General features: G+C 40.0%; 1 protein-coding gene across 1 annotated transcript in view; it reads right to left on the reverse strand.

Annotated features, from left to right (window-relative positions):
• The window catches only part of TNFRSF13B (TNF receptor superfamily member 13B), a gene marked incomplete at both ends in the record, with an annotated part of 43,468 nt that extends 20,926 nt beyond the window's left edge, over positions 1-22,542 (reverse strand). The window contains 2 exons of the mRNA XM_081030155.1: positions 785-922; positions 22,482-22,542. Of these exons, the coding sequence (XP_080886281.1) occupies positions 785-922; positions 22,482-22,542 (199 nt within the window). The remainder of the gene's footprint in view (positions 1-784; positions 923-22,481) is intronic.
• Positions 22,543-25,768: the final 3,226 nt, after the last annotated feature.

Genomic DNA, 25,768 nt, shown 5'->3' on the forward strand with positions numbered 1-25,768 from the left:
AATCTGGTAGTTGAGACACACACAAAACAAAAAAAACCACAAAAGAACATAATATAAATTGGGATAAGTTCCATTAAGGACAAGAACAAGTTATGAAAAAGAATACCAAGCAAAATGTATTCTTCAGGACAATCAGAGAAAATTGGGGGCCTGAGTACAGATGATGTTAAAGGATTATTGCTGGGGGTGATAAGATATATTGAGGTTACATTTTAAAGGTTCTTGTGTGTTAGGGATTCATGATCTAGTATTTACAGGTAAAGTGATACAAGTTCTTGAATTTGCTTTAAAATACACAAGAAAAAAATTGGTTGGGGAATAAAAAGGCAGAAATTTAAAGCCAATGATGGGTCGGCAGGGGTTTATTATGCTATCCTGTCTATGTTTAATAACTTTTATGATAAAAAGTTTTAATAGAAAGTAAGAACAGAGGAGAAAAGGGCCTAATTTCTATTGGGCAGTCAGAGAAAACACCTGACATTTGGCTGAGACCTTAAGGTTGGGTAGGAGGGAGTCAAGGGAAGAAGAATGAGGAAGTGCTTTTCATCCAGAGGGTACAACAAGTGCAAAAGACCTGAGGCAGGAAAGAATACAACATATTCAAGAAACTTCAAGGAGGCCAGTGTGGCCAGAGCAGAAGATCGAGGGGTGAAGGGGTATCACATTGTAACTCCTTCTACCACCCCCTCCTCAGGATCCCAAGTGCAGTGGGGCCAAAGGGACCTCTGGGAGGAAAGGAGGGAGGTGACCCAGTCATCCCCTGGGTTCAGGTCCCAGAACTCACTGCAGAAGTCTGCACAGGTTTGTGGAATCTTACGGCTGCAGATGGATTTGCAGGATAGGCAGATGTTCAGCAGATGATCCCAGTATTGCTCTTCCGGGCATGGCTTCATGGTCACCCTCATCTGCAGGCCCTGCGGAGCTGAGAGGCAGGGAGTGTGAGGGCAGCTGGCACCCGCTGTAGGCTGGAAGCCAGGCAGCCTCTCCTGCTCATATTCCCACTCTGTCTCAGTGAGCAGAGGGAGAACCAGACAAAAGTGGCTTTCAGCCGCAGCTGCAGCCGCTGAGTGACCTGGGGCAGCCACCTCACCTCCCTGAGCCTGAGTTTCCCCATCTGTGAAAATGCCTATCTGAGGCCCCTTCCTCACATCAGCCACGCCCTGCTTGGCACTATTCTCTGCCATGCCTCTGCTTACCACAGGATCTTTGCACATCCTTTTCCCTTTGCATAAAATGCCCTCTTCCCACCTCCTCAGCTAGTTATTTCCTCCTCATCCTTTAGATCTGTTTCAACTTCATTTCCTCGGGGAAGGCTTTCTGACTCTCCCCACAGACACGGAGACCCCCTTTTTTCTGCACACTTACATGCCCTTTAGTTGTCACTTTACTTTCATGAGTGTGATTATTTGATATTGTCTCCCCCATGAACTATAAATATCATGTGGGCGGGGCTCTGTCTGATTCGGTTTGTTTGCTGCTGTGTCCTGAGAACCTAGAGAGTGCCTAGGACACAGTAGTTGCTCTTTAAATGAATAAAAAGAAAAGCAGATCTAGCCAGTGCCTAGCATATTGCAAGCATTCAATAATTGGCAATTTTCTTCTGTTTTTCCTTGTTTACTGAGGTATGAGACACATGCAATGTCATGTGTAGTGTACACAGATCCTAAGTGTATAGCTTGATGAATTTTTCCCCATGTATGCAGTGGTCCCCCTTTATCCACAAGGAATATGTTCAAGACCCCCAGTGGATGCCTGAAACTGCGGAGAGCACCGAACGCTATACATACTATTTTTTCCTACACACACATAGCTATGATAAAGTCTAATTTATAAATTAGGCGCAGTAAGAGATTAACAGCAGCTAATAATAAAATAGAACAATTATAACAATATGCCGTAATAAAAGTTATGTGAATGTTTCTCTGTCTCGCAAAGTGTCTTATGCACTGTACCCACCTTTTCACCTAAAGTGAGCACTTCTTGGCTTCTCTTTGGCATGTCCAAATTCGCAGGATGGCTACCCTTGTGCTTTGCAGCCATTATTAAGTGAAATAAAGGTGACTTGAGCACAAGCACTGAGATAGCAAAACAGTTGCTCTGATAACTGAGACGCTCCTAAGATGGGGGAGGACTGTGCACAGCGTGGAGTCACTGAACAAAGGGACTCACATCTGGGCAGGATGGAGAGGGACAGTGTGAGATTTCATCACGCCACTCAGAATGGTGCACAATTTAAAACTTGGGAATTGTTTCTGGAATTTTTCATTTAATATTCTCGGACCATGGTTGATGGGGGGGCTAGCTGAAACCACAAAAAGTGAAGCCACATAAGGGGCACTGCTGTGCTACGTGTCACTACCACCCACATCAGGATACAGAACATTTCTTGCACCCCAAAGACTCTCTTAGGGCCCCTCCCACCCAATGCCCACTCCCAGAGGTAACTTCTATTCTGACTTTTATCACTGTAGGTTGTTCATATTGCCCATTCTTGAACTTTTGCATCTGGTTTTATTGACTCCCCGAGACTTCCCTGCTAAGGGTCTGTCAGCAGTTTGTTTTGTATTGGTGAGTTTTCCACTGTATGAATGCATCACATCTCCCATATTTTTCTGTCTGATCTCATGACATTTGCTTCCTCCAACAACTTCTCCCTTAAAATGTCCTGCAAGGCATTCATTTATTCTTTAATGAAAGCAAGCTTAGAAAAAAACAGTGGCTCCGTTTAACACCACAGCTTAAATACATGGATTTATCTTCCTTCCTTCTTGAAACCCTTCTAAGAGAACAGGAAAAGATATTTGTCCTCAAAGATAAGAGAATGGAAGAAGTTACTATAACAGGGGACAGACATCAGTAACATTTTGGAAGATGAAAGGTAGATGGACCAGAGTGAGTGACTTCAGTTTAAGACCTCTCAACTTTGAAACTCATTGGGGGAAGGAAACTGATTTGAGCCACAGAATCCCAGGAAGTTTCCAGGACTGGAGATACCAGGTATCTCTGACAGTTGTGGATGGGAGGGCAAAGCAATGAAAAAAAGGACTGGCTGGAATTTATATAAAGAGGGCTTTTATTTGCATTTCTCTGATGATTAGTGATGTTGAGCATTTTTTTATATATGTTTGTCATTTGTATGTCCTCTTTGGAGAAATGTCTCTTCAGATCCTCTGCCCATTTTTCAATTGGATTGTTTGTTTTTTTGTTGTTGAGTTTCATGAGTTCCTTGTATATTTTGGATATTAGCCCCTTATTGGAGGAACTGTTTGCAAAAATCTTCTCCCATTCAGTTGGTTGCCTCTTTATTTTGTCGATGGTTTCTTTTGCTGTGCAGAAGCTTTTAAGTTTCATGTAGTCCCATTCATTTATTTTAGATTTTACTTCCATTGCCTTTGGAGTCAAATTCATAAAATGCTCTTTGAACCCAAGGTCCATAAGTTTAGTACCTATGCTTTCTTCTATGCAGTTTATTGTGTCAGGTCTCATCCCAGTCAGAATGGCTATCATCAACAAGACAAATAGTAACAAGTGTTGGAGAGGCTGTGGAGAAAAAGGAACCCTCATACACTGTTGGTGGGAATGCAGACTGGTGCAGCCGCTATGGAAGGCAGTGTGGAGGTTCCTCAAACAATTACAAATAGAATTACCGTATGACCCAGCAATCCCTCTCCTGGGTATCTATCCAAAAAATCTGAAAACATTTATCCATAAAGACACGTGTGCTCCAATGTTCATTGAAGCTTTGTTTACGGTGGTGAAGACATGGAAACAACCAAAATGTCCTTCGATAGATGAATGGATAAAGAAGTTGTGGTATATATACACAATGGAATACTATTCAGTGGTAAGAAAAGATGATATAGGAACATTTGTGACAACATGGATGGATCTTGAGAGTATAATGCTAAGTGAAATAAGTCAGACAGAAAAAGCAGAGAACCATATGATTTCACTGACATGTGGTATATAAACTGAAAACAACAAAAGAACAAGACAAACAAATGAGAAACAAAAACTCATAGACACAAACAATAGTTTAGTGGTTACCAGAGGGTAAGGGGGGAGGGCAGTGGGAGAAGAGGGTAAGGGGGACCAAATATATGGTGATGGAAGGAGAACTGATTCTAGGTGATGAACACACAATGGGATTTATAGATGATGTAATACAGAATTGTACACCTGAAATCTATGCAATTTTACTAACAAATGTCACCCCAATAAATTTTTTTAAAAAGAGGGCTTAACCCCAGCCAGAATTTCATTCCCTGACACGTGACAACCCCTTGACCACCCAGGCAGAAAACTGGGAGTCTCCTCAGAAATAGCTGAGGGTAGCATTAAGATCCACTCTCCCCAGCCACTACCTAAAAAGTGTGGTGACCAGGTTTTAAAAAATGTCTCCTTTCCCATTCTGCAACTGGCAGGAAATCAGAAGACTCTGCTCTATGAAAATTGACCCAAAGTAAAAGACCTGGAGGCACTGACTGGGAGATTCTCTCAAGAAAATGACCAAGTCGCTGCCTGACCATCCCAGAGCAAAGCTTCTACATCAGCAACCCCATTCATTTACCCAGAACTTCCAATAAGCTGTTAGAGTCTCAGTCTGAATTGTGAACCAACAGCCAAGGATCATTTAATATTGACGCACCACCTCTACATGAAAGAGAACTCAAACACAGCAAGCAGAAGAAACATGATGGGAGTCAATAGAAACAAAGCAGGGAACAGAAGAAAATTAAAAGACAAAAACAGTGACAATTGATATGCTCAGGAACATAAGAGAATTCCTACAGTCAGGAAAAAGAATGGTGTACTATTTTTAAGAGAATAATAGGCAAAAAAACAAATAAAAATTACTAGAAATTAAAAATATAATACTCAAGAACATCAATAGGAGGACTATAAGATGTAACTAAAGAAATTTCCCAGAAAATAGGGAGAAAAAAGATATGAAAATTATGGAATCATTTTAGGAGGTCCAAAAGTTGACTAATGGGAATTCTGAGAAAACAGATTTGAAAAACATTAGCTTCTAGATTCAAAGAGCCAATCAGGTGTCTGGCACAAACCTACACCCATCATCATGAAATGATGTGGAGCACCAGAGATTACGAGCAAATTCTAAAATCTTCTTGAGAACAAGCAAGTTGCCCACAGAGCTTTGTTAGTTAGGAAGTCAGTGTAAATATCAAATCAAAACTGGGATATGAGAATGACATCAGGGAAGATGGCAGAGTAGGAGGCTCCAGTAATCTGCCCGTTCACTTTCTGAATTGGTGGGCACTCTCTGAAGGAATTATTTTTGGAACTCTGGAGCTATACACAGGAGGACTGGTTGAAGAGGTTGATAAATTTTGGTGCATTTCAGCCTATTCAACATAGTTGCTATCACTCCCAAGTTCCCAGCAGTAGACAGCAGTGTGGACAGTGGCTCATGTTGCTGGTGAAATTTGGAACTTGGATGGGCAATGAGGACCTGGCCCACCATCTATTGGGATTGTGGGTTTTGATTGCCAATTGCTGCTTTTGATCACTAAGGGGCCAGCATAAAAGTTGATGGCCATTGTTGGTGGTCCAAGGGCTGATGTGGTGTCCAAGGGATCTAAAGCAATAGTGCTCTCTGCCCACATATACCTTTTGGGAACCAGACATTTAAGGACATTTTTGTCAGGTCACTGGCTGACTGCAAAGATAAAGGAACAGAAACTTCAGTGGCCACACAAAAGGAATACATACTTTGTAAAAATAGTTTGGAAAAGTCACAAATGGACTTCAGCCCTCAAAAGCAACATTCGGCAACCCTCGAGGAGTGGGAGAACCAGATTTCCCAAGTTCCTACAACATAATACTCAAAATGCCCAGTTCCCAAAAAACTTACAAAACATACAAAGAAACTGAAAAACATGCCACATTCACAGAAAAACTATCCCCAAGGAAGCCTATATACTGGGAATATTAGTCAAAGAGGTTATATCAACTGTCTTAAATATGTTTGATGAGCTAAAGGAAACCATGGACAAAGGACTAAAGGAAATCAGGAAAATAATGTATGAACAAAATGAGAATATGAATAGAGAGATACAAGTTGTATGAAAGGAACCAAAAGTTGGAAGTAACCAAGGTTTCCTTCAGTAGGTGAATGGATAAACTGTGGTAAATCCAAACAATGGAATTTATTCTGACTAAAAAGAAATGAGTTATTAAGCTATGAAAAGAAATGGAAGAGCCTTAAACGCATATAATTAACTGAAAGAAGCCAAGCTGAAAAGGCTACTGTATGATTCCAGACATACAACATTCTGGAAAAGCCAAAACTATGGAAACAGTAGAAAGATCAATGGTTGTTAGGGTTTCAGGGGAAGAAGACATAAAGGCAGAGCACAAGGGATTTCATAGGGCAGTAAAACTATTCTATATGATACTATCATGGTAGATATATGTCATTATACACTTGTCAAATCCCATAGAATGTACAGCACCGACTGAACTTTAATGTAAACTATGGACTATCGGTGATATGAAGTATTAATGTAGGTTCATTGATTGTAACAAATGTACCAGAAGGTGCAGCACATTGATAGTGAAGGAGGCTGTGCATGTGAGGGTATAGGGGAGTATATGGGAATCTCTGTACTTTCCACTCAACTTCTCTGTGAACCCCAAACTGCTCTAAAAATAGTCTATTAAAAATGAAAACAAACATAAATTCTGGAATTTAAAAGTCCAATAACTGAAATGAAAAACTCACTGAAGGGGTTGAACAGCAAATTTGAGCAGGCAGAAGAAAAGATTATTGAAGATAAAGAAAAGACAATTGAAATTATTTAGTCTGAGAATCAGAAATGAAAAAGAACAAGAAAAATGAACAGAACTTAAGGGACTTGTGGGACCCAAGGAGTCATACCATTATATGCTTAGAGGAGTTCCAGAAGGAGAAGAGAGCGAGAAATGGGCAAAAATTAATAATAAGAAGAAATAATGGATGAAATCTTAGGAAAGTCAGGAATATACAATTTCAAGTATCTCAACAAACTCCAAACAGGATAAGCTCAAAGAGACCCACACTGAGATACATTGTAATAAAATTGTCAAAACCCAAAGAGAAAGAGAGAATTATGAAAGCAGCAACTTGCCATATACAAGGGATCCTCAATAAAATTAACAGCTGATTTCTCATCAGAAACCATGGAGGCCAGAAAGCAATAGGATGATATATTTAAAGCCCTAAAAGAAAAAAGAAAAAAACCTGTCAACCAAGATCTGTATATCCATTATCAAAAGCATTGATTGATAAGGGGCTAATATCCAAAATATATAAGGAACTCACACAATACAACAACAAAAAAACCAAATGATCCAATTAAAAAATGGGCAGAGGACCTGAATAGACATTTCTCCAAAGAGGACATACAAATGGCCAGTAGACACATGAAAAAATCCTCAACATCACTAATCATCAGAGAAATGCAAATAAAAACCACAATGAGATATCACCTCACACCAGTTAGATTGGCTATCATCAACAAGACAAATAATAGCAAGTGTTAGAGAGGCTGTGGAGAAAAAGTAACCCTCATATACTGTTGGTGGGAATGCAGATTGGTGCAGCTGCTCTGGAAGGCAGTTTGGAGGTTCCTCAAAAAGTTAAGAATAGAATTACCATATGACCCAGCAATCCCTCTCTATCCAAAAAATCTGAGAACATTTATCTGTAAAGATATATGTGCTTCTATATTCATTGCAGCTTTATTTACAGTAGCCAAGACATGGAAACAATCAGTGTCCTTTGATAGATGATTGGATAAAGAAGATGTGGTATATATACACAATGGTATACTACTCTGCCATAATAAAAGATGAAATAACGCCATTTGCCACAACATGGATGGATCTTGAGATTATTATGCTAAGTGAAATAAGTCAAACAGAAAAAGCCGAGAACCATGTGATTTCACAGACATGTGGGATATAAAATTGAAAACAACAAAGGAAAAAGACAAACAAATGAAGAAACAAAAACTCATAGACACAGACAATAGTTTAGTGGTTACCAGAGGGTAAGGGGGGAGGTGGTTGGTAGATGAGGGTAAAAGTGATCGAATATATGGTGATGGAAGGAGAACTGATTCTGGATGGTGAACACACAATGTGATATATAGATGATGTATTACAGAATTGTACATCTGAAACCGATGTAACTTTACTAACAATTGTCACCCCAATAAACTTTAATAAAAAAAGAATTGTATATCCAGCAAAACTAGTTTTCAAAAATGGTGAAATTAAGACATTTCTAGATAACCAAAAGCTAAGGGAGTTCATTACCAGTAGACCTGCCCCACAAGAAATGCTAAAGGGAGTCCATCATGCTTAAATGAAAGTACACTAGACAATAACTTGAAGTCATAAGGAAAAATAAGGAACACTGGTAAAGGTAACTACATAGGTAAATATAAAAGCTAGTATTATAGTACTTTTTAGGTGGTTTGTAACTCTTCTTTTTTCCTATATGACTTAATGGGGCAGTACATAAAACAATGATTATAAACCTATGCAACTAGGCATAAAATGTATAAAGAGGCAATCTGTGACAACAATATAAATGGGAAGCGACAGAGATATAAGAAGAGAGTGTTTGTATACTACTCAAACTAAGTTAGTATTATTCAAAAATTTAAGATGTTAATTGTAATCCCCAAGGTAACCACTAAGAAAATAACAACAACAACAATAACAACAACAAAACAGAAAAAGAAAGAAAAAGGGAATCAAAATGGTGCACTAAAAGTAATCAACTAAATGGAAGAAAGAGTAGTAATGGAGAAATTGAGGAACAAAAAAATATATAAGACATACAGAAAACAAATAAATAAATGACAGAAGTAAATCCTTCGTTATCAGTAATCACATTATTGTAAATGAACTAAATTCCCCTATTAAAAAGCAGAAATTGTCAGATTGGATTTTAAAAAAAACAGTACCCATCTAATATGCTGTCTACAACAGACTTACTTTAGACAAAAGGACATAAAGATGTTGAAAACAAAACAGTGAGCAAATATATTCCGTGCAAATAATAACCAAAAGAGCTGAAGTGGCTATATTATTGTCTGACAAAATAGACTTTAAATCAAAAGAGGTTACAAGAGTCAAAGAAGGACAATATATATCGATAAAAGGTTTGACGCAGTAAGAAGATATAACAATTATAAACATATATGCACACAACAACACAGCCCCAAAACATGAAAGTAAAATGACAGAATTGAAGGGAGAAATAGATAGTTCTACAATAATATTAGGATATTTCAATACACTACTTTCAGTAATAGATAGCAGAACCAGACAAAAAATCAATAAGAAAAGAGGGAACTTGAACAACACTATAAACCAATTACATATAACAACACTATAAGCCAATTACATATAACAGACATATGGACAACACTACACTCAACAACAGCAGAATACAAATTCTGCTCAAGTGTACACAGAACATTCTCCAGGACAGATAACATACCAGGTCACAAAACAAGTCTTAATAGTTTTGAAAAGATTGAAACCATTCAAAGTATCTTTTCTGATCAAAATGGAATGGAACTGAAAATCAGTAACAGAAGAAAAACTGGAAAATTCACAAATATGTTGAAATTAACCAACACACTGTTAAATAACCAATGGGTCAAAGAACAAATCACAAAGAAAATTAGAAGATATCTTGAGATAAATGAAAACAAAAACACAACATACCAGAAGTAATGGGATACAGCGAAAGTAATGCTAAGAGGGACATTTGTAGCTGTAAATGCATACACTAAGAAAGAAAAAATATTCAAATCATAACTTAACTGTATACCACGAGAAACTAGAAAAAGAAGAGAGCAAACTAAACCCAAAGTCGCATAGGAAAGAACTAATAAATATTAGAGCAGAGATAAATGAAATCGAGAATATAAAAACTAAAAGAGAAAATCAACAAAACCAAAAGTTGGTTCTTTAAATAATTTAATAAAATTAACAAACCTTTTTCTAGACTGACTAAGTAAAAGAGAGGAGTGTGAAATTACTAAAATCAGAATTGAAAGTGAGGGTATACATTATAAGAAAGTACTATGAACAATTATATACCAACAAGTTGAATAATGCAAACAAATGGACAAATTCCCAGAAACATACAATCTACAAAACCTGACACATGAAGAAAGAATATCTGAATACACCTATAACAAGTAAGGAGATTGAATCAGTAATCAGAAACCTCCTAACGAAAAGCTCAGGAACAGATGGCTTCACTGGTGAATTCTGCCAAACATTTAAGAAAGAGTTAGCATGAATCCTTCTCAGACTCTTAAAAAAAAATTGAAAAGAAGAGAGATACTTCCTACCTCATTCTATGAGGTTAGCATTACACTAATACCAAAGCCTAACAATGACATCAAAAGAAAAAAAAATCACAGACCAATATGCCTTATGATTATATATGTATGACTCCTCAACAAATATTAGCAAATTAAATCCAACAGCATGTTAAAAGGGTTATACACCATAACCAAGTGGGATTTATTCCCATAATTGTATGATGGTTCAAAATATGAAAATGAATCAGTGTAATACGCCATATTAAAGAATGAATTAAAAACTATGTAATTATCTCAATTGATTCAGAAAAAGCCTTTGACAAAATTTAACACCTTTTCATGATAAAAACACTCAGTAAAATAGAAATAGAAGAGAGCTTCCTTAACATGAAAAAAGCCATATACGTATGAAAAACTCACAGTTGACATTATACTCAATGGTGAAAGACTGAAAGCTTCTCCCGTAAGATCAGCAACAAGACAAGAATGCCTGCTTTTACTACTTTAATTCAACAAAGCACTGGAAGTACTAGCCAAAGTAATTAGACAAGAAAAAGAAATAAAGGTATCCAAATTGGAAAGAAGAAAATAAAACGATCTCTGTTCACAGATAACATGATCATATATGTAAATTCTCTAAAACCTACAAAAAAAAAACCTGTTAGAACTAATAAAAGAATTCAGCAGTGCTGCAGGGTACAAAATCAACACACAAAAATCAGTTGCATTTATGTAAGCATTTTCAATGAACAATACTAAAAGGAAATTAAGAAACAATTCCATTTACAAAAGCATAGAAAAGAATAAAGTACTTAGTACTTATGTTTTTTTAAGTACATAAAGTACATAGTACTTTATGTTTATATTACAAGTACTTATAATAAAGTACTTATAATAAGTACATAAGTACTTATTAGTACTTATGTAAATTTAATCAAAGTGATGAAAGAAGTATACCCTGAAAACTACGAAACATTGCTGAAATTAAAGAAAACTTAAATAAAAGAACTGAAAGCAGTGATTCAAACAGATACTTGTACACCAATATTCATAGCAGTTATTATTCACAACAGCCAAATGGTGGGAAACCCAGGTGTTCATCAACAGATGAAAGGATAAATAAAATGTGATATATATGAATATTATTCAGTTATTAAGATGAGTTAAGTACTGATACATGCTACAACATGGGTGAAACTTAAAGACATTATGCTAAGTGAAATAAGCCAGACACAAAGGGCCAAATATTGTATAATTCCACTCATATGAGGTAACTAGAATAGTCAAAATAATAAAGTTAGAAAGTAGATTAGAAGTTACCAGGAGCTAGGGGGTGGGGGATTTTGGGAGCTATTGCTTAATGGGTACAGAATTTCTGTTTGGGATGATGAAAAAGTTTTGGGTATAGACAGTGGTGATGGTAGCACAATATAGGGCATGTACTTAATGACACTGAGTTGTACACTTAAAAATGACTAAAATGGTAAATTTTGTGGAAGTCCCTCCTGAGGAGTGAGGGGTCACAGCCCCACACCAGGCTCCCCAGCCCAGGGTTCCAGTGCCAGGGAGAGAAGCCCCCATAATTTCTGGCTGTGGAGATTGTGGCTGAGTGAGACAAGCCTGCTGGAGTCCCAGGCATTCCTCTTAAAGGGCTCTGCACAGATTTATATGCTGATGGACTCACTTGCTCTGAGCTCCAAGGTGGGGCAGCAGCTTGAAAGGTGTCAGGGACATATGAGGAGGAACTGAGTTGTCTGACTTCAGGGCAAGGAATGGAGGTGCAGCTTTCTCCAAGACAAAAGTGCTAACAGAAGCCATTGTTCCTTTTTAGAACCCTCCCCGCCACCCAGTATGCAGATGCAGGCAGGTGCCATATCTGAGTCTCCATCAACCTGACTAATCACCATTAGCCCCACCCTGGTGATTCCCTAAGACCCCAGACCCGCCCAACTTGCAGGACCACCCAAGCTGCTTCCAGTGGCTTTTATGTTCAAACGCCTGTCTTGGCTTGCACTGGGGACTTTCCTAAAAATGTCTCAAAGGTTCACAAACCCCAAACAGGTAGCATCTGTCCTTGGCATGCCCCATCCCTCTTGCTAAGTGGCCCCAAGCCGAGCACTAGTGACAGCCAGCCTCAGTTCACAGCTTAGCCTCTCTCAGGCACCTCTAAGCCCAGCACAAGTGGCAACCATCTATAGATTGCTTTGTAGCTCATACCAGAGGACCATCTAATCACCTCCATAAATGACACACCCAAAGGGTGGACTCAACAGGCATCGGAGCCCCACTAAAATGAATTCTGTTCCGTGGGGTCAGCCCCAGCACATAGCTCCTCTGTTGTAGTCACAGCCAGTCCTCACAGCCAGTCAGCCTGAGGGTCAATCCCTCCCATTGACATGCCAATAACCATCAAGACTCAACTACAATAGGGGGGCACACACAACCAACACAAGGGACACACCTGGAGCCCCTGGTTCAGGTGACCAGAGACACTGCACTACAGGGCCCCACAGGACACCTGCTACATCAGGCCACTCTACCAAGACCAGGAGATACAGCAGCTTTATCTAATACATAGAAACAAACAGGGAGGCAGCCAAAGTGAGAAGACCAAGAAATATGTCTCAAATGAATGAACAGAACAAGACTCCAGAAAAAGAACTAAACAAAATGGAGAGAATCTACCTGATGCAGAGTTCAGAACACTGGTTATAAGGATGCTCAAGGAACTTAGAAGAAGAGTAGATGAACTCAGGGAGAACTTTAACAAAGAGATAGGAAACATAAAAATAGAGATAGGAAACATTTTTTAAAAGTCAGAAATTAAGAATACAATAACCAAAATGAAGAATACATTAGAGGGAATCAACAGTAGAGTAAATAAAGCAGAAGATCGAATCAGCAATTTGGAGGATAAGGTAGCAGAGAAAGCCCAACCAGAACATAAAAGAGAATAAAAATAATTAGGACAAAATCCAAAAAACTGAGGGGCCTCTGGGACAACATCAAGCATACCAAGATTCACATCATAAAGGCATCCAAAGGAATATACAGAGAGCAAGGAATTGAAAAGCTTTTTGAAGAAATAATGACAGAAAACTTCCCTAACCTGGCAAAGGAAACAGACATACAAGTCCAGGAAGTGCAGAGTCCCAAACAAGGTGAACCCAAACAGGCCCACACCAAGATACATCAAAATTAAAATGCCAAAGCTTAAAGACAAAGAAAGAATGTTAAAAACAATAAGAGAAAAGCAGTTAGTTTCCTGTAAGGCAGCGCCCATTAGATTATCAGCTGGTTTCTCAAAAGAAACTTGGCAGGCCAGAAGGGATTAGAAGGAAATATTCAAATTGATGAAAAGTCAGGACCTACTACCAAGATTATTCTACCCAGCAAAGCTATAATTTAGAATGGAAGGACAGATAAAGAGCTTCCCAGACAAGAAAAAGTTAAAGGAGTTCATCACTATCAAACCAGTATTACAAGAAGTATTAAAGGGACTTCTTTAAGAAGAAGAAAAAAGATAGAAAATATGAATAATAAAATAACAATGACTACTTACGTATCAATAATTACTTTAAATGTAAATGGATTAAATGCTGCAATCAAAAGCTATAGGGTGTCTTGACACATAAGAAAACCCATACGTATGCTACCTACGAAAGACCCACTTCAGATCGAAAGACACACAGACTGAAAGTAAAGAGATGGAAAATGATTCTTCATGAAAATGGAACTGGAAATAAAAAACCTGGAGTAGCAACAGTTCTATCAGATAAAATAGACTTTAAAACAAAGGCTATAACAAGAGGCAAAGAAGGACTCAGCAATTCCACTTCTGGGTATTTATCTGAAGAAACCCAAAACACTAATTTGAAAAGACATCCGAGGTGTGATAAAAAAATATGATGAATGTTTAAATTTAAAAAATTTATTACAGTAAACGACACGTTCCCATTAATTTCCCTCAAAATACCCCCCCTCACTTCAAACACACTTATCCCATTGTTCTTGCCACTTTCTGAAGCGGTTCTGGAAGTCCTCTTTCATGAGTGTCTTTAGTTGCGCTCTCATGGCTGCCTCCATGTCCTGAATCATTTTGACTTTGGGAAAGAGCCAGAAGTTGCATGGTGCCAGATCCGGTGACTAAGGTGAATGAGGACACACTGTAATGTTTTTATTTGACAGGAATTGCCGTACCAGAAGTGATGTGTGACACGGAGCGTTGTCATGATGGAGGAGGATTTACGGCACATTTTAAAACATTCTTCTCTTAACCATAGACCACAACGAACTGACTGCACCGAACAAGTTGAAACTTGTTCAACTTGTTCAACTGTTACTAAGGTTCAACTGTTACTAAGGTTCTACGTGCACTTCCCATATTGAAGATCCTGCCTTTCCATTGGATGGCAGCAGCATTCACCGTATTTTGTGATCATACCTTGTATGCACCCCTATGTTCACTGCAGTATTATTTACACTAGCCAAGATATGGATACAAACGAAATGTCCATCAATAGATGACTGGATAAAGAAGAAGTGGAACATGTATATAATGGAGTATTAGCCATAACAACAAAACATCTGCAACAACATGGATGAAACTAGAGGGTATTATGCTAAGTGAAATAAGTCAGGCAGAGAAAGACAAATACCATATGATTTCACGTCTATGTGGAATGTAAAAAGCAAATTAAATGACCAAACAAAATGGAAACAAAGTCATAGATACAGAGAACATTTTGATGGTTGCCAGATGGGAGGGGGTGGGGATTGAAGGGGTGGACGAAAAAGGGGAAGGGATTAAGATGTGCAAATTATCAGTTATAAAAACAGTCACAGGGAATGTAAAGTACAGCATAGCGACTATAATCAATAATAGTGAAAGAACTCTCTATCTGTGTGGTGTCAGATAGATGCTGAACTTATCAGGGTCACCACTTCATACGTTAATAAATGTCTAATCACTATGTTGTACACCTGAAACTAATAGAATATTGTCAACTATTGTGACAATATTATATTATGTGACAATATTATATGTCATATGTCATATATTATATGACAATATTATATATTATATATTATGTGACATTATGACAATAATGTCAACTATTATTAAAAAAATAAAAAATTATTTTAGAAAGACAAAAGAAAATGGATGTGCCACAGTTCAGTGACAGAATGTGAGTGAGAGCAAAGGCCTGTGGTGGGGAGAGCACACCTGAGCCACCACCAAATCGACTTGGGAAAAGGCCTGTAAAATGGGGATTATAGGCTCTCCTTTACAGAGAAAGTTTTTTCAAGGACATGACAAGTACATAACTGGCTCAAGACATGATCGCCAAATGATCATGTCTTATATCATGTCTGATATAAGTGGTATAAAATATAACGGATTATTTCTAATCATTTATATTACATCAAATTAGTGGTACTCCAGGCCTGAGAACTGCTTCCAGAACCTCACCTTGTAGCTCAAGCACCATAATTTTCCAAAGACACTTGTCCCCATAGCTGCCTTGTCACCTTGCCTCTCCTCTGAGCTTTCTCGTCTGTGCCTTCCAGGATGATCATGTGGCCTGAGCACCCCTACCTGCTGATGTTTCTTGTTTTAAAATTTGGCATTGGAGGGTGTTGCCATTCTGCCTCCTTATTCGGTCTCATTCATCTCTAAATCCACTGACTTCCATAATACCAGGCACATAGTAGATCCTTGACAAATGCTTGAAAATGACCAAATATCTTACACACAGCTGTCTTCAGTAAAGACTTGTAGAAAGAAAAGCAGTCTTGGTTCTTGCACTGTGTTACATACAGTTAGGCTGAGATAATATCTGAGTTTTATTCTGCTCCCTCCACTGCTTGCATTTCCTCTGTTCAAGTAGGACTCAGGGTAGAGGTGTCCTGGTTGGGGGGGGGGGGGAGAGGAAAGTAGAAATCCTGGCTTTCGCTTTCATAACTTAGGGGAAAGGATTCTTGGTACAGACAAAGTGACTGGGCCAGAAACCAGCACAGAAAAGAATTTCTCCTAGATTGAAAAACATAGCCCAAAGATTTAAATGTGAAAAATGAAAAAAATTATTAAAAGCTCTAGAAAAGAAACCATCTGATAATTTCTTTATAACTTTGGAGTATGAAAGACCTTTCTAACTATGACCCCAAATTCAAAATCTATAAAAGATTGATAAACAGACTACACAAAACATCCAAACAAAAAACTTCCACGTGGTAAAAAACACTTTAAGGAGAGTCCAAAGACAAATGAAAAATGGGAACAAAACATTTGCAACTCATATCTAAAGAGTAAACAGAACGGAAAAGAGCAGATACCCAACAGAGAACTGGGAAAAGGCAAGGAACAGACAATTCACAGACAGTATAAAGACGCCTGGTCTTTTTACTAAGAGACATGCAAATTCAAACCACGCTGATGTCATCTCCCACCTAATAAATTGTTAAAAATCCAGAAGCTTGGGGCTGGCCCGGTGGCTCAGGCGGTTGGAGCTCCGTGCTCCTAACTCCGAAGGCTGCAGGTTGGATTCCCACATGGGCCAGTGAGCTCTCAACCACAAGGCTGCCAGTTCAATTCCCCGAGTCCCGTAAGGGATGGTGGGCAGCGTCCCTGCAACTAAAATTGAACACGGCACCTTGAGCTGAGCTGCTGCTGAGCTCCTGGATGGCTCAGTTGGTTGGAGCGCATCCTCTCAACCACAAGGTTGCCAGTTCAACTCCCGCAAGAAATCGTGGGCCGCACTCCCTGCAACTAGCAACGGCAACTGGACCTGGAGCTGAGCTGCGCCCTCCACAACTAAGACTGAAAGGACAACAACTTGAAGCTGAATGGCACCCTCCACAGCTAAGATTGAAAGGACAACAACTTGACTTGTAAAAAAAAGTCCTGGAAGTAACCCTGTTCCCCAATAAAGTCCTGTTCCCTTCCCCAATAAAATCTTTAAAAAAAAATCCAGAAGCTTAATAACACCTACCGTGTTTCCCTGAAAATAAGACCTAGCCAGACCATCAGCTCTAATGCATCTTTTGGAGCAAAAATTAATATAAGACCTGGTATGATATTATATTATATCAAGACCTAGTATTATATTACATTATATTATATTACATTACATTATATTATATTATATTATATTATATTATATCATACTATATTACATAAGATCCGGTCTTATATTAAAATAAGACTGGGTCTTATATTAATTTTTGTTCCAAAAGATGCATTAGAGTTAATAGTCTGGCTAGGTCTTATTTCCGGGGAAACACGGTATTGGCAGTCATGAGGAAAGTGGCATTCTCATTTATTATGGGAGGAAAGGAAGTAAGAGTAACCCTCATGGAAAGCAATTTGGCAACACTTGTCAATATTGCTGATGTATTTACCCATTAATACAGTGACTAAACTGGGATTTATCCCAGAGTGCCAAATAATAAATTAATTGCAGCAATGTTTGTAATAGCAGAAGACTGGAAATAACCCATCAATAGGGAACTGACTGAGTAAATTATAGTATGCTTATGCACAGGACTATTACGCAGCTATTAAAAAAAGAAATGAGGAAGCTCTTTATATATTGCTATGGAAAGAACTCCAAGATATATTAAGTGGAAAAACAAAAATACAAAACAAGGTATATAACAGCATGGCTCATAGGCTCCCTTCCTTTCTTTTTTTTTTTCTTCCTTCCTTCCTTCTTGCAAAAGGGAAAGTTCTAATCTGTAAATTCATAAGTGTTGGTGTTTACATAAAGAAACACTGTAAGGAAACAAAAACCAAAAAACCAGTGTTTTGAATAAATTACTTAGGAATAAATTTAACAAAAGAATTCAAAACTTGTACATTGGAAACTATAAAACATTATTGAAAGAAATTAAAGAAGACCTAAATTAACAAAGAGTCATTCCATGTTTATGGATTTAAAGAATATCGTTAAGATGTTAATACTTTTCAAATTGTTCTACAGCTTTAATGCAATTCCAATAAAAATCCCAGCTGACTTTTCTACAGAATTTGACAAGCTGATCCTAAAATTATATGCAAATGCAAGAGACACAAAAGAGCCAAAACAATCTTGAAAAAGAAAAAATAAAGTTGGAGGACTCACACTTGCCAATTTCAAAACTAACTACAAAATAACAGTAAATAAGACAGTGTGGTACTGGCATAACGATAGACATAGATCAATAGAATAAAATTAAGAGTCCAAAAATAAAGCCTAACATTTATGGTCAATTGATTTTCAACAAAGGTACCAAGACAATTCAGTGGGAGACAGGATACAACTAATAGTGCTGAGACAAGTGGATCGCCACGCGCAAAAGAATGAATTTGGACCCCTATCTCACACCATACACAAAAACTAACTCACAGTAGACCATAGATCTAAATGTAAGAGCTAAAACTAGACAACGTTTTTTAAAAAGGGGGCATAAATCTCACGGGTTAGGGAATGACATCAAATGCACAAATGATTAAAGAGAAGATTGAGCGATTGGACTTCACCAAAATTAAAATTCTTATGTTTTACAGAACACCATCAAGAAAATAAAAGGACAGTCCACAGATTTGGAGGAAATGTTTGCAAATCATGTATGTGATAAGCGATTTGTATCAGAACATATAAAGAACTCATATAACTGAATGATGAAAGGACAAGTAATCCAATTTAAAACTGGGTTAAGGAGTTAAATAGACATTTCCCCCCCAAAAAATACATGAATAGCTAAGAATCACAAGAAAAGATACTCAACATCATTTGTCATTAGAGAAATGCAAATCAAAACCACACGGAGAGTAATAAATATTTAACAAAGAAAAAAAAAAGAAAACAAACCAAACGGAGATACCTACTAGGATGGCAATAATGAAAAAGACAGACAAAGACAAGTGTTGATGAGGATGTTGAGACACTGGAACTCGCAGGCAGTGAGTGGGATTATAAAACAGTGCAGCCACTTTGGAAAACAGGCTGGCAGTTCCTCAAAATGTTAAACACAGACTTACCACATGACCCAAAAATTCCACTCCCAAGAGAATGAAAACACATCCAACCAAATACTTGTCCAGAAATGTTCATTGCAGCATTATTCATAATAACAAAAAAGTACAAACAACCCAAATGTCCTCAACTGACGAGTGAATAAATAAAATGAGGCATATCCATTAAAATGGAATATTTGGCCATAAAAAGGAATGAAGTACTGCTACACACTACAACGTAGATGAATCCCAAAAACATTATGCTCAGTAGAAGAAGCCAGTCACAAGACACTACATTCCATTTTTATGACTTGTCCAAAATACCTACATCTATAGAGACAGGAAGTAGATTAGCGGTAGCCTAGTGCTGGGGTGGGGAGGAATGAGGAGTGACCAGGTTTCTGCCGGGGATGATGAAATGTTCTAAAATTAGGTTACAGTGATGGTTACACCACTCTGCGAATAGTCTTAAAGAAATGGGGCCGGCCCGGTGGCTCAGGCGGTTAGAGCTCCATGCTCCTAACTCCGAAGGCTGCCGGTTCGATTCCCACATGGGCCAGTGGACTCTCAACCACAAGGTTGCCTGTTCAACAACTCGAGTCCCACAGATTGAACAGGACACCTTGAGCTGAGCTGCCTCCCGGATGAGCTGCCTCCCAGATGGCTCAGTTGGTTGGAGCACATCCTCTCAACCACAAGGTGACTCCTGAAAGGGATGGTGAGCTGCGCCCCTGAAACTAGAAAACGGCAACTGGACCTGGAGCTGAGCTGCGCTCTCCACAACTAAGACTGAAAGGACAACAACTTGAAGCTGAACGGCACCCTCCACAACTAAGATTGAAAAGACAACTTGACTTGGAAAAAAGGCCTGGAAGTACACACTGTTCCCCAATAAAGTCCTGTTCCCCTTTCCCCAATAAAAATCTTTAAAAAAAAAAAAAAAATGGAATTGTATACTTTAAACAGGTGAACTTTATGGCATGTACATTATATCTAAATAAAGCTGTTTATTCTACGGGAGGCAGGAACTGGGCAGATGAAAGACAAGGCGGGAAGGCTTTCTATTACATAACTTTTTATATTTTCTGGTCTTCCAACATGTAACTACTATGTATTCAACAAGCAAATTTTAAAAATAAGAGGATCAAACAAAATTAAACAGAAACCCGACTCCTCCTCTCACTTGAGGGGAGGAGAAGGAGAAAGCTGCCACCCACCCCAACCAACTGGGAAGCGATGGATGGGTAGACAGTGGGTTAGATCAGACAAGGGAAGCCTTAGAGAGCTTTCAAAACCTGTTTCTCATCGGGAAGCAACCAAGCCACTGGACCTAAAGGGGACATCTGTACCAACTGGCCAGATTGCAGACACCCCACTGACCAGTGGATACTGTCCCTGCTCCCCCTTCTTCTACCACCACCTGGACCTACATAAAATCCCAGAACCATCATCCAGCCTCAACGAGGGGCAGGAACACCCCCAAATTGACACCTGCCAAGCAGAACAGAAGCTTAAGAAAGAAGCTCCATTAACATATGGGGAAGAACTCTGTGGACCGGGCTCACACCCTGGGCTCTCCTGCACGCTGAGACCAGACAGCAGCCAGGAGAGACGATCCTTGGAGCCTCCGGCCTGTATTTCCTCACGTACCTGGCCCCTTAATAGGTGCTATATCAAGAAAGACCTCTGTGGTCACATTAATTTGAAAATCATTGGGTTGAAGGTCAAAGCACTATAACTGCAGCCCTTCTGAGACCCTTTGCTTGTGACTCTTCAAATGGGGCTCCGGCAGGTTCAAAACGCTTTTATGTTTTTGAGGAACATCTGGTGTGACAGACACCCTTCTTCATTTTACAGCTGAGGAAACAGAGCCCAGAGAGGTAAAGGGGATCACCCCAGGTCATGAAGCAAGTCTGTGAACAGCGGGAGCTAGAACTCCTGACTCCCCGCCAGGGCTGATTCTACTGCACCGGATCACAGCTTCCTGACTCACCATCCCAGGCAATCTCTGGAAACTGCCTGGTCCAACTCTCCGAAATTTTATATATTTGAGCCCTTAGTTTGGGGACATGTCTGGGGTTATGTGGTCGCTGGAGATAAGAGGGAGTCAGAGAAAAGACACTACCTGCCTAAGGTGCAGGGGGCAAAGCAGTGGGAGCAGCACGCAGATCCAGGCCACGCCACTATGCCCCTCACGCATCCTCAAATCCGGCCTTGGGTCCCCTCTGCAAGGTGACGGACTCGAATCCGCTCATCTGCTTTAGCAACCTATGTGCTGAACAAACCTTTAAAACCTGCCCTTATAAAAATTCTTCAAGATAAATGATCCAGCTTCTTCAAGAAATAAAGAGCAAGGAAACAAACAGTGAGACAGAATGGTAATTGTTACAGATTAAAACATATAACAAAATGTAGAATGTGGGCTGTCTTTGGATCCTCATTTGAACAAATCAATTGGAAAGACATTGATAAGACAATTGAGACAGTCTGACCACTGGCTATTTGGTGACACTGAGGAATCATTCTTTTCAGAAGTGGTCATGGTATGATGAATGGTTAGCGTTTTTGGTTTTGTTTTTTAAAGAGTTTTTGTTTTTAAGAGATAAATCCTGAGGTATCCACAAATCAAACAACGTGGTGTTTGGAATTTGCTTTGAAATGATCCAGTAGGGAGGAAGGGGGTAAATGAGGGACATGGCTATTGTAAGGTTGGCCATATATTGGTAATTGTTGAAGCTGGTTGATGTAAGCAGGAGGGTGTGTTAGACTCTCCTCTCTACCTTTGCTTAAGTGTCAACTTCAAAAGAAAATATTTTTAAAATGTTCGGATCAGTTTGGCTCTGGGTTCTGGGACCAGCTTGGAGTGGGGTGGGGGTCATGGAGGGAATTCCTGTCTGTGTGGCTCACTCTCCTGCCTCACCGCTCCTTTCATGGAATGCAAGGTGCAGACCCCAAAGGCCCAGACTCGGGGTTCTGCACATGCGGGGGCGTGGGGAGGCCCCTGGACCGCCTGAGGTTGCTCACCTCCTGTGGGCGCCACGCCCACCAAACCCCACTGAACCCACACCCGGCCCCCCAGGCCAAGCCCTCCTCGCGCCCACTCGCCTGCCTCCGCAGTTACTCACATGGCTCCTCCTGGCCTGCCCCGCTCCAGCCACCTCGCCTGCTCCGGCCCAGGCCACTCATTACTCAGGATGTTATTATTAGGCTTAGATTTGATTAGTGCCTAGCCTGCACTTCCTGGGTTTTCCCCACAACCTGTAAAATGTAAATCAGCAGACTACTCCCACCCCCACGCCTGCGCAGTCTGTCTCGTGGGCTGAGGTGGGTGGACTTGACGCTCCAGGACTTGGGTCCGGTGCTGTCTGCTGAACCCGCGCTGCACTCACGGTGCCCACAAGGGCGCAAAGAGCAGGGGAAGAGCAGGCCTGGCCTTGGGATGGGGTCTAAACTCTAATTTGACCCAGATCTGGCCTTGGCCCATCATTTGGGCCGGGTCTCCTGCTCCAGTGTACACACCCCAGGCTGCAGCCAGGGTGAACCAGTTCTCCAGTCTCCAAGCGTAGCTCAGGCAACTTCCCTCTTCCTGGACAACCTTTTCATATTTTATTGCCTGATACTCTCCTGTTTCTTCTTCAGGTGCCAACTCCTCCAGGAAGACATCCCTGACCTCTCCAGGCCAGGTTAGGAGCCCATTCTGTGCTTCCTAAGGCCTGTTCTTACCCCTATCAAAGAACTCAAGAGGCTGACACTAGAGCCAGACAGCCTGGGTTTGAATCTTGGCTCTGCCACTTACCAGCCTTGGTAGCAATATACTTAACTTCTCTGTGCCTCCATTTTCTCTTCTGTAAAATGGGTATAATAAAGGTACCTGTCTCACAGGTTGTTATGAGAATGAAATTAGTTAACTGTTAAATTCTTAGAGCAAGTTCTTGGCACATAGTAAGTTCTCAATAAATGACATTAGCACTGTAAGGCTTATTACGCTGTTGTAACTTTATTTCTATTTTCCCAACTCCTCTGAAACCTCTGCAGGGATAGGAAGCCCAGTAGCTTAAGGCTGGAGTGAGATGAATTTAGAAGTCATAGACAGCCTGTGGAGTTTAGGAAGTAAACTTTGAGGAATGGGAAGAAGGATTCAGGAAGGTGGAGAAAAAGAGGGAAGGCTTTGGGACAGGTGAGAGGGCAGGAGGGAAGAAAGCTGAAGGTTGATTTGGATGACAGTGAGCCCAGGAGGAAAGGAAACACAAATGGTTGATAAACCTGAAAATCACTTATCAATACTCAGAAAAATACAATTTAAACAACAATGAAAAACTAATTTTCATCCAGCAGGTTGGCAAAGTCTTACAATTTGATAATGTTAAGTGCCGAGGTAATCTAGGGAAATGTGAACTCACACCCTGCTAGGGGGAGGAGTTGGTACCGCCATTCTGGAGCGCAATCTGCCATGGTCACTTAAAATGTGGAACATACCACTAACCCACAACCCAGAAATTCTTCTCCATACGCCACAGACGCACACGAATGTTCACCAAAGCACAGTTAACAATACCGAGCAACCCGAACAACGGAAATGCCCATCCAGCGGAGGATGGCTGAATAAGCAAGGTACAGAGATCATACCCCGGAGTCCTATGCTACAGGTGAAAAGAATGAGATAGATCTATAAGATTGTTGAGATAGGAAAGATTGTCAAGACAGATCGTTGAGTGGAAAAAACTAGTTTACAGCATACTTCCAGTAAGATGCCTTTTAGTAAAACAAACACACACACAAAGGGACACACACAAAGCTGCTCTGTATAGTCTGTGATCGCTTACCATGTTCCCCTGAAAATAAAACTTATATTAATTTTTGCTCCATTAGGGCTTATTTTCAGGGATGTCTTATTTTTTCATGTACAACAATCTATATTTATTCAAATACAGTCATGTCATCTTCTGGAACATTGTCACAACGTACTAAATGCGTCTGTCTGGCTGATAATCTTAACTGGGGCTTATTTTGGGGACACACGGTACCTGTGCATGTGGTGCAGAGGTCTGAAAGGATAGGTATGACGACAACGACGCCCCCAAGTCGGGCAAAAGGGGCCCAGGCTTAGGGTTGATGGTAGAGGGGACCTTAGCCTTGTTTGTAATGTTTTACTGTTTCACATGGAGAAGATAATCAAGTATTACTTGTGTCAATGAAAAGTAATGAAACCACCGCTGGGCTGGTGACGTAGATTTGGGAGACAGAGGCAATCATAGATTCTGCTGCCTGTTGAAACAGGGCAAGCCCAGAGTCACTGTTGAATCCCTCCTTACCTTCTGTTTGCATACCCCTTTTAGGACTACCATACAAAGCAGCTGGCTTCCAGAGGTTTAGCTCTGACCGTTAGAAGGCTCATCTCCATCTTTTGAGCAGATTGTGCTGTCCTTAAACGGACCCACTGGACTGAATGCTGCTCTGTGAAGCCACATGCATTATCTTGGCCAATGAGATAGCCCTTTGGAGTTGGAAGCCAGTGTAGGTTGGGTGCAAAATGGAAAACAAACTCCAACCTGACTTTTGGGGTGGCTGAGAATTCAATGGTAGGATTCCCTAACATCTCATTGCTGACCATTGCTTGTTAATGCTTTTACTCAAACACCATTTACAGATAATAGATTTTACTTGCTTTCTGTTTTCTTTAATTAAAGGTGTCATTTACCTGCAGTGAAATGCACGTATTTTAAGTGAGCAGGTCACTGAATGTTTACATATGTGCATACCCAGGCAATACTATCCAGATCTAGGCTTAGAACATGTGCAGCCCCTCATCGTTTCCTCCAGGTGGGACATCCCAAACCCCACTATTCTGACCTCTGTCACCATAGATTCCTCTTGCCTATTTCTGCACGTTGTATAAATGGGAACACACAAATGGGATCATCCACTCTCTTCTGGCTTCTTTTGATTGACATTAGGTTTTATTAAACCAGACAGAACAAAGCTGTGGAGCACTTCAGGGGAAAGCGGTTTAGTCTTTGCAGGCCTCATTTTCTCCTGGCCAAATGGATGAACAGGAAGCGCAAACAAAACAGCACAGGAGAAAGCACTGTGACCCTGTTCCCGCGCTGAACGGTTGCAAGCAGAACAGGTGCTGGAGTCTCTGAACCTCATTGAAACAGCACTTTCTGAGCTGTCTCCAGGAGAATACAGGATTTTCATTTTAAGTTCCACAGTCAAAGTGACAGAATTGTTTTGGAACCCAGAGTAAAGATGCCTTGTATACCTCAAGGTTTTTGAACTGGTTCCTTTACATATGTATGCTTAAACAGTTACAATGAGCGCATGCTAAAGACAAATTCTAACAGCGTGAAAGGGAATACAGAGAAAAGTACTTTTCTCTCCCATCTGGATACCCTAGACCGCTGTTTCCGTA

The sequence above is a fragment of the Rhinolophus hipposideros genome, assembly GCF_964194185.1.
Source record: "Rhinolophus hipposideros genome assembly, chromosome: 20".
NCBI lineage: Eukaryota > Metazoa > Chordata > Mammalia > Chiroptera > Rhinolophidae > Rhinolophus > Rhinolophus hipposideros.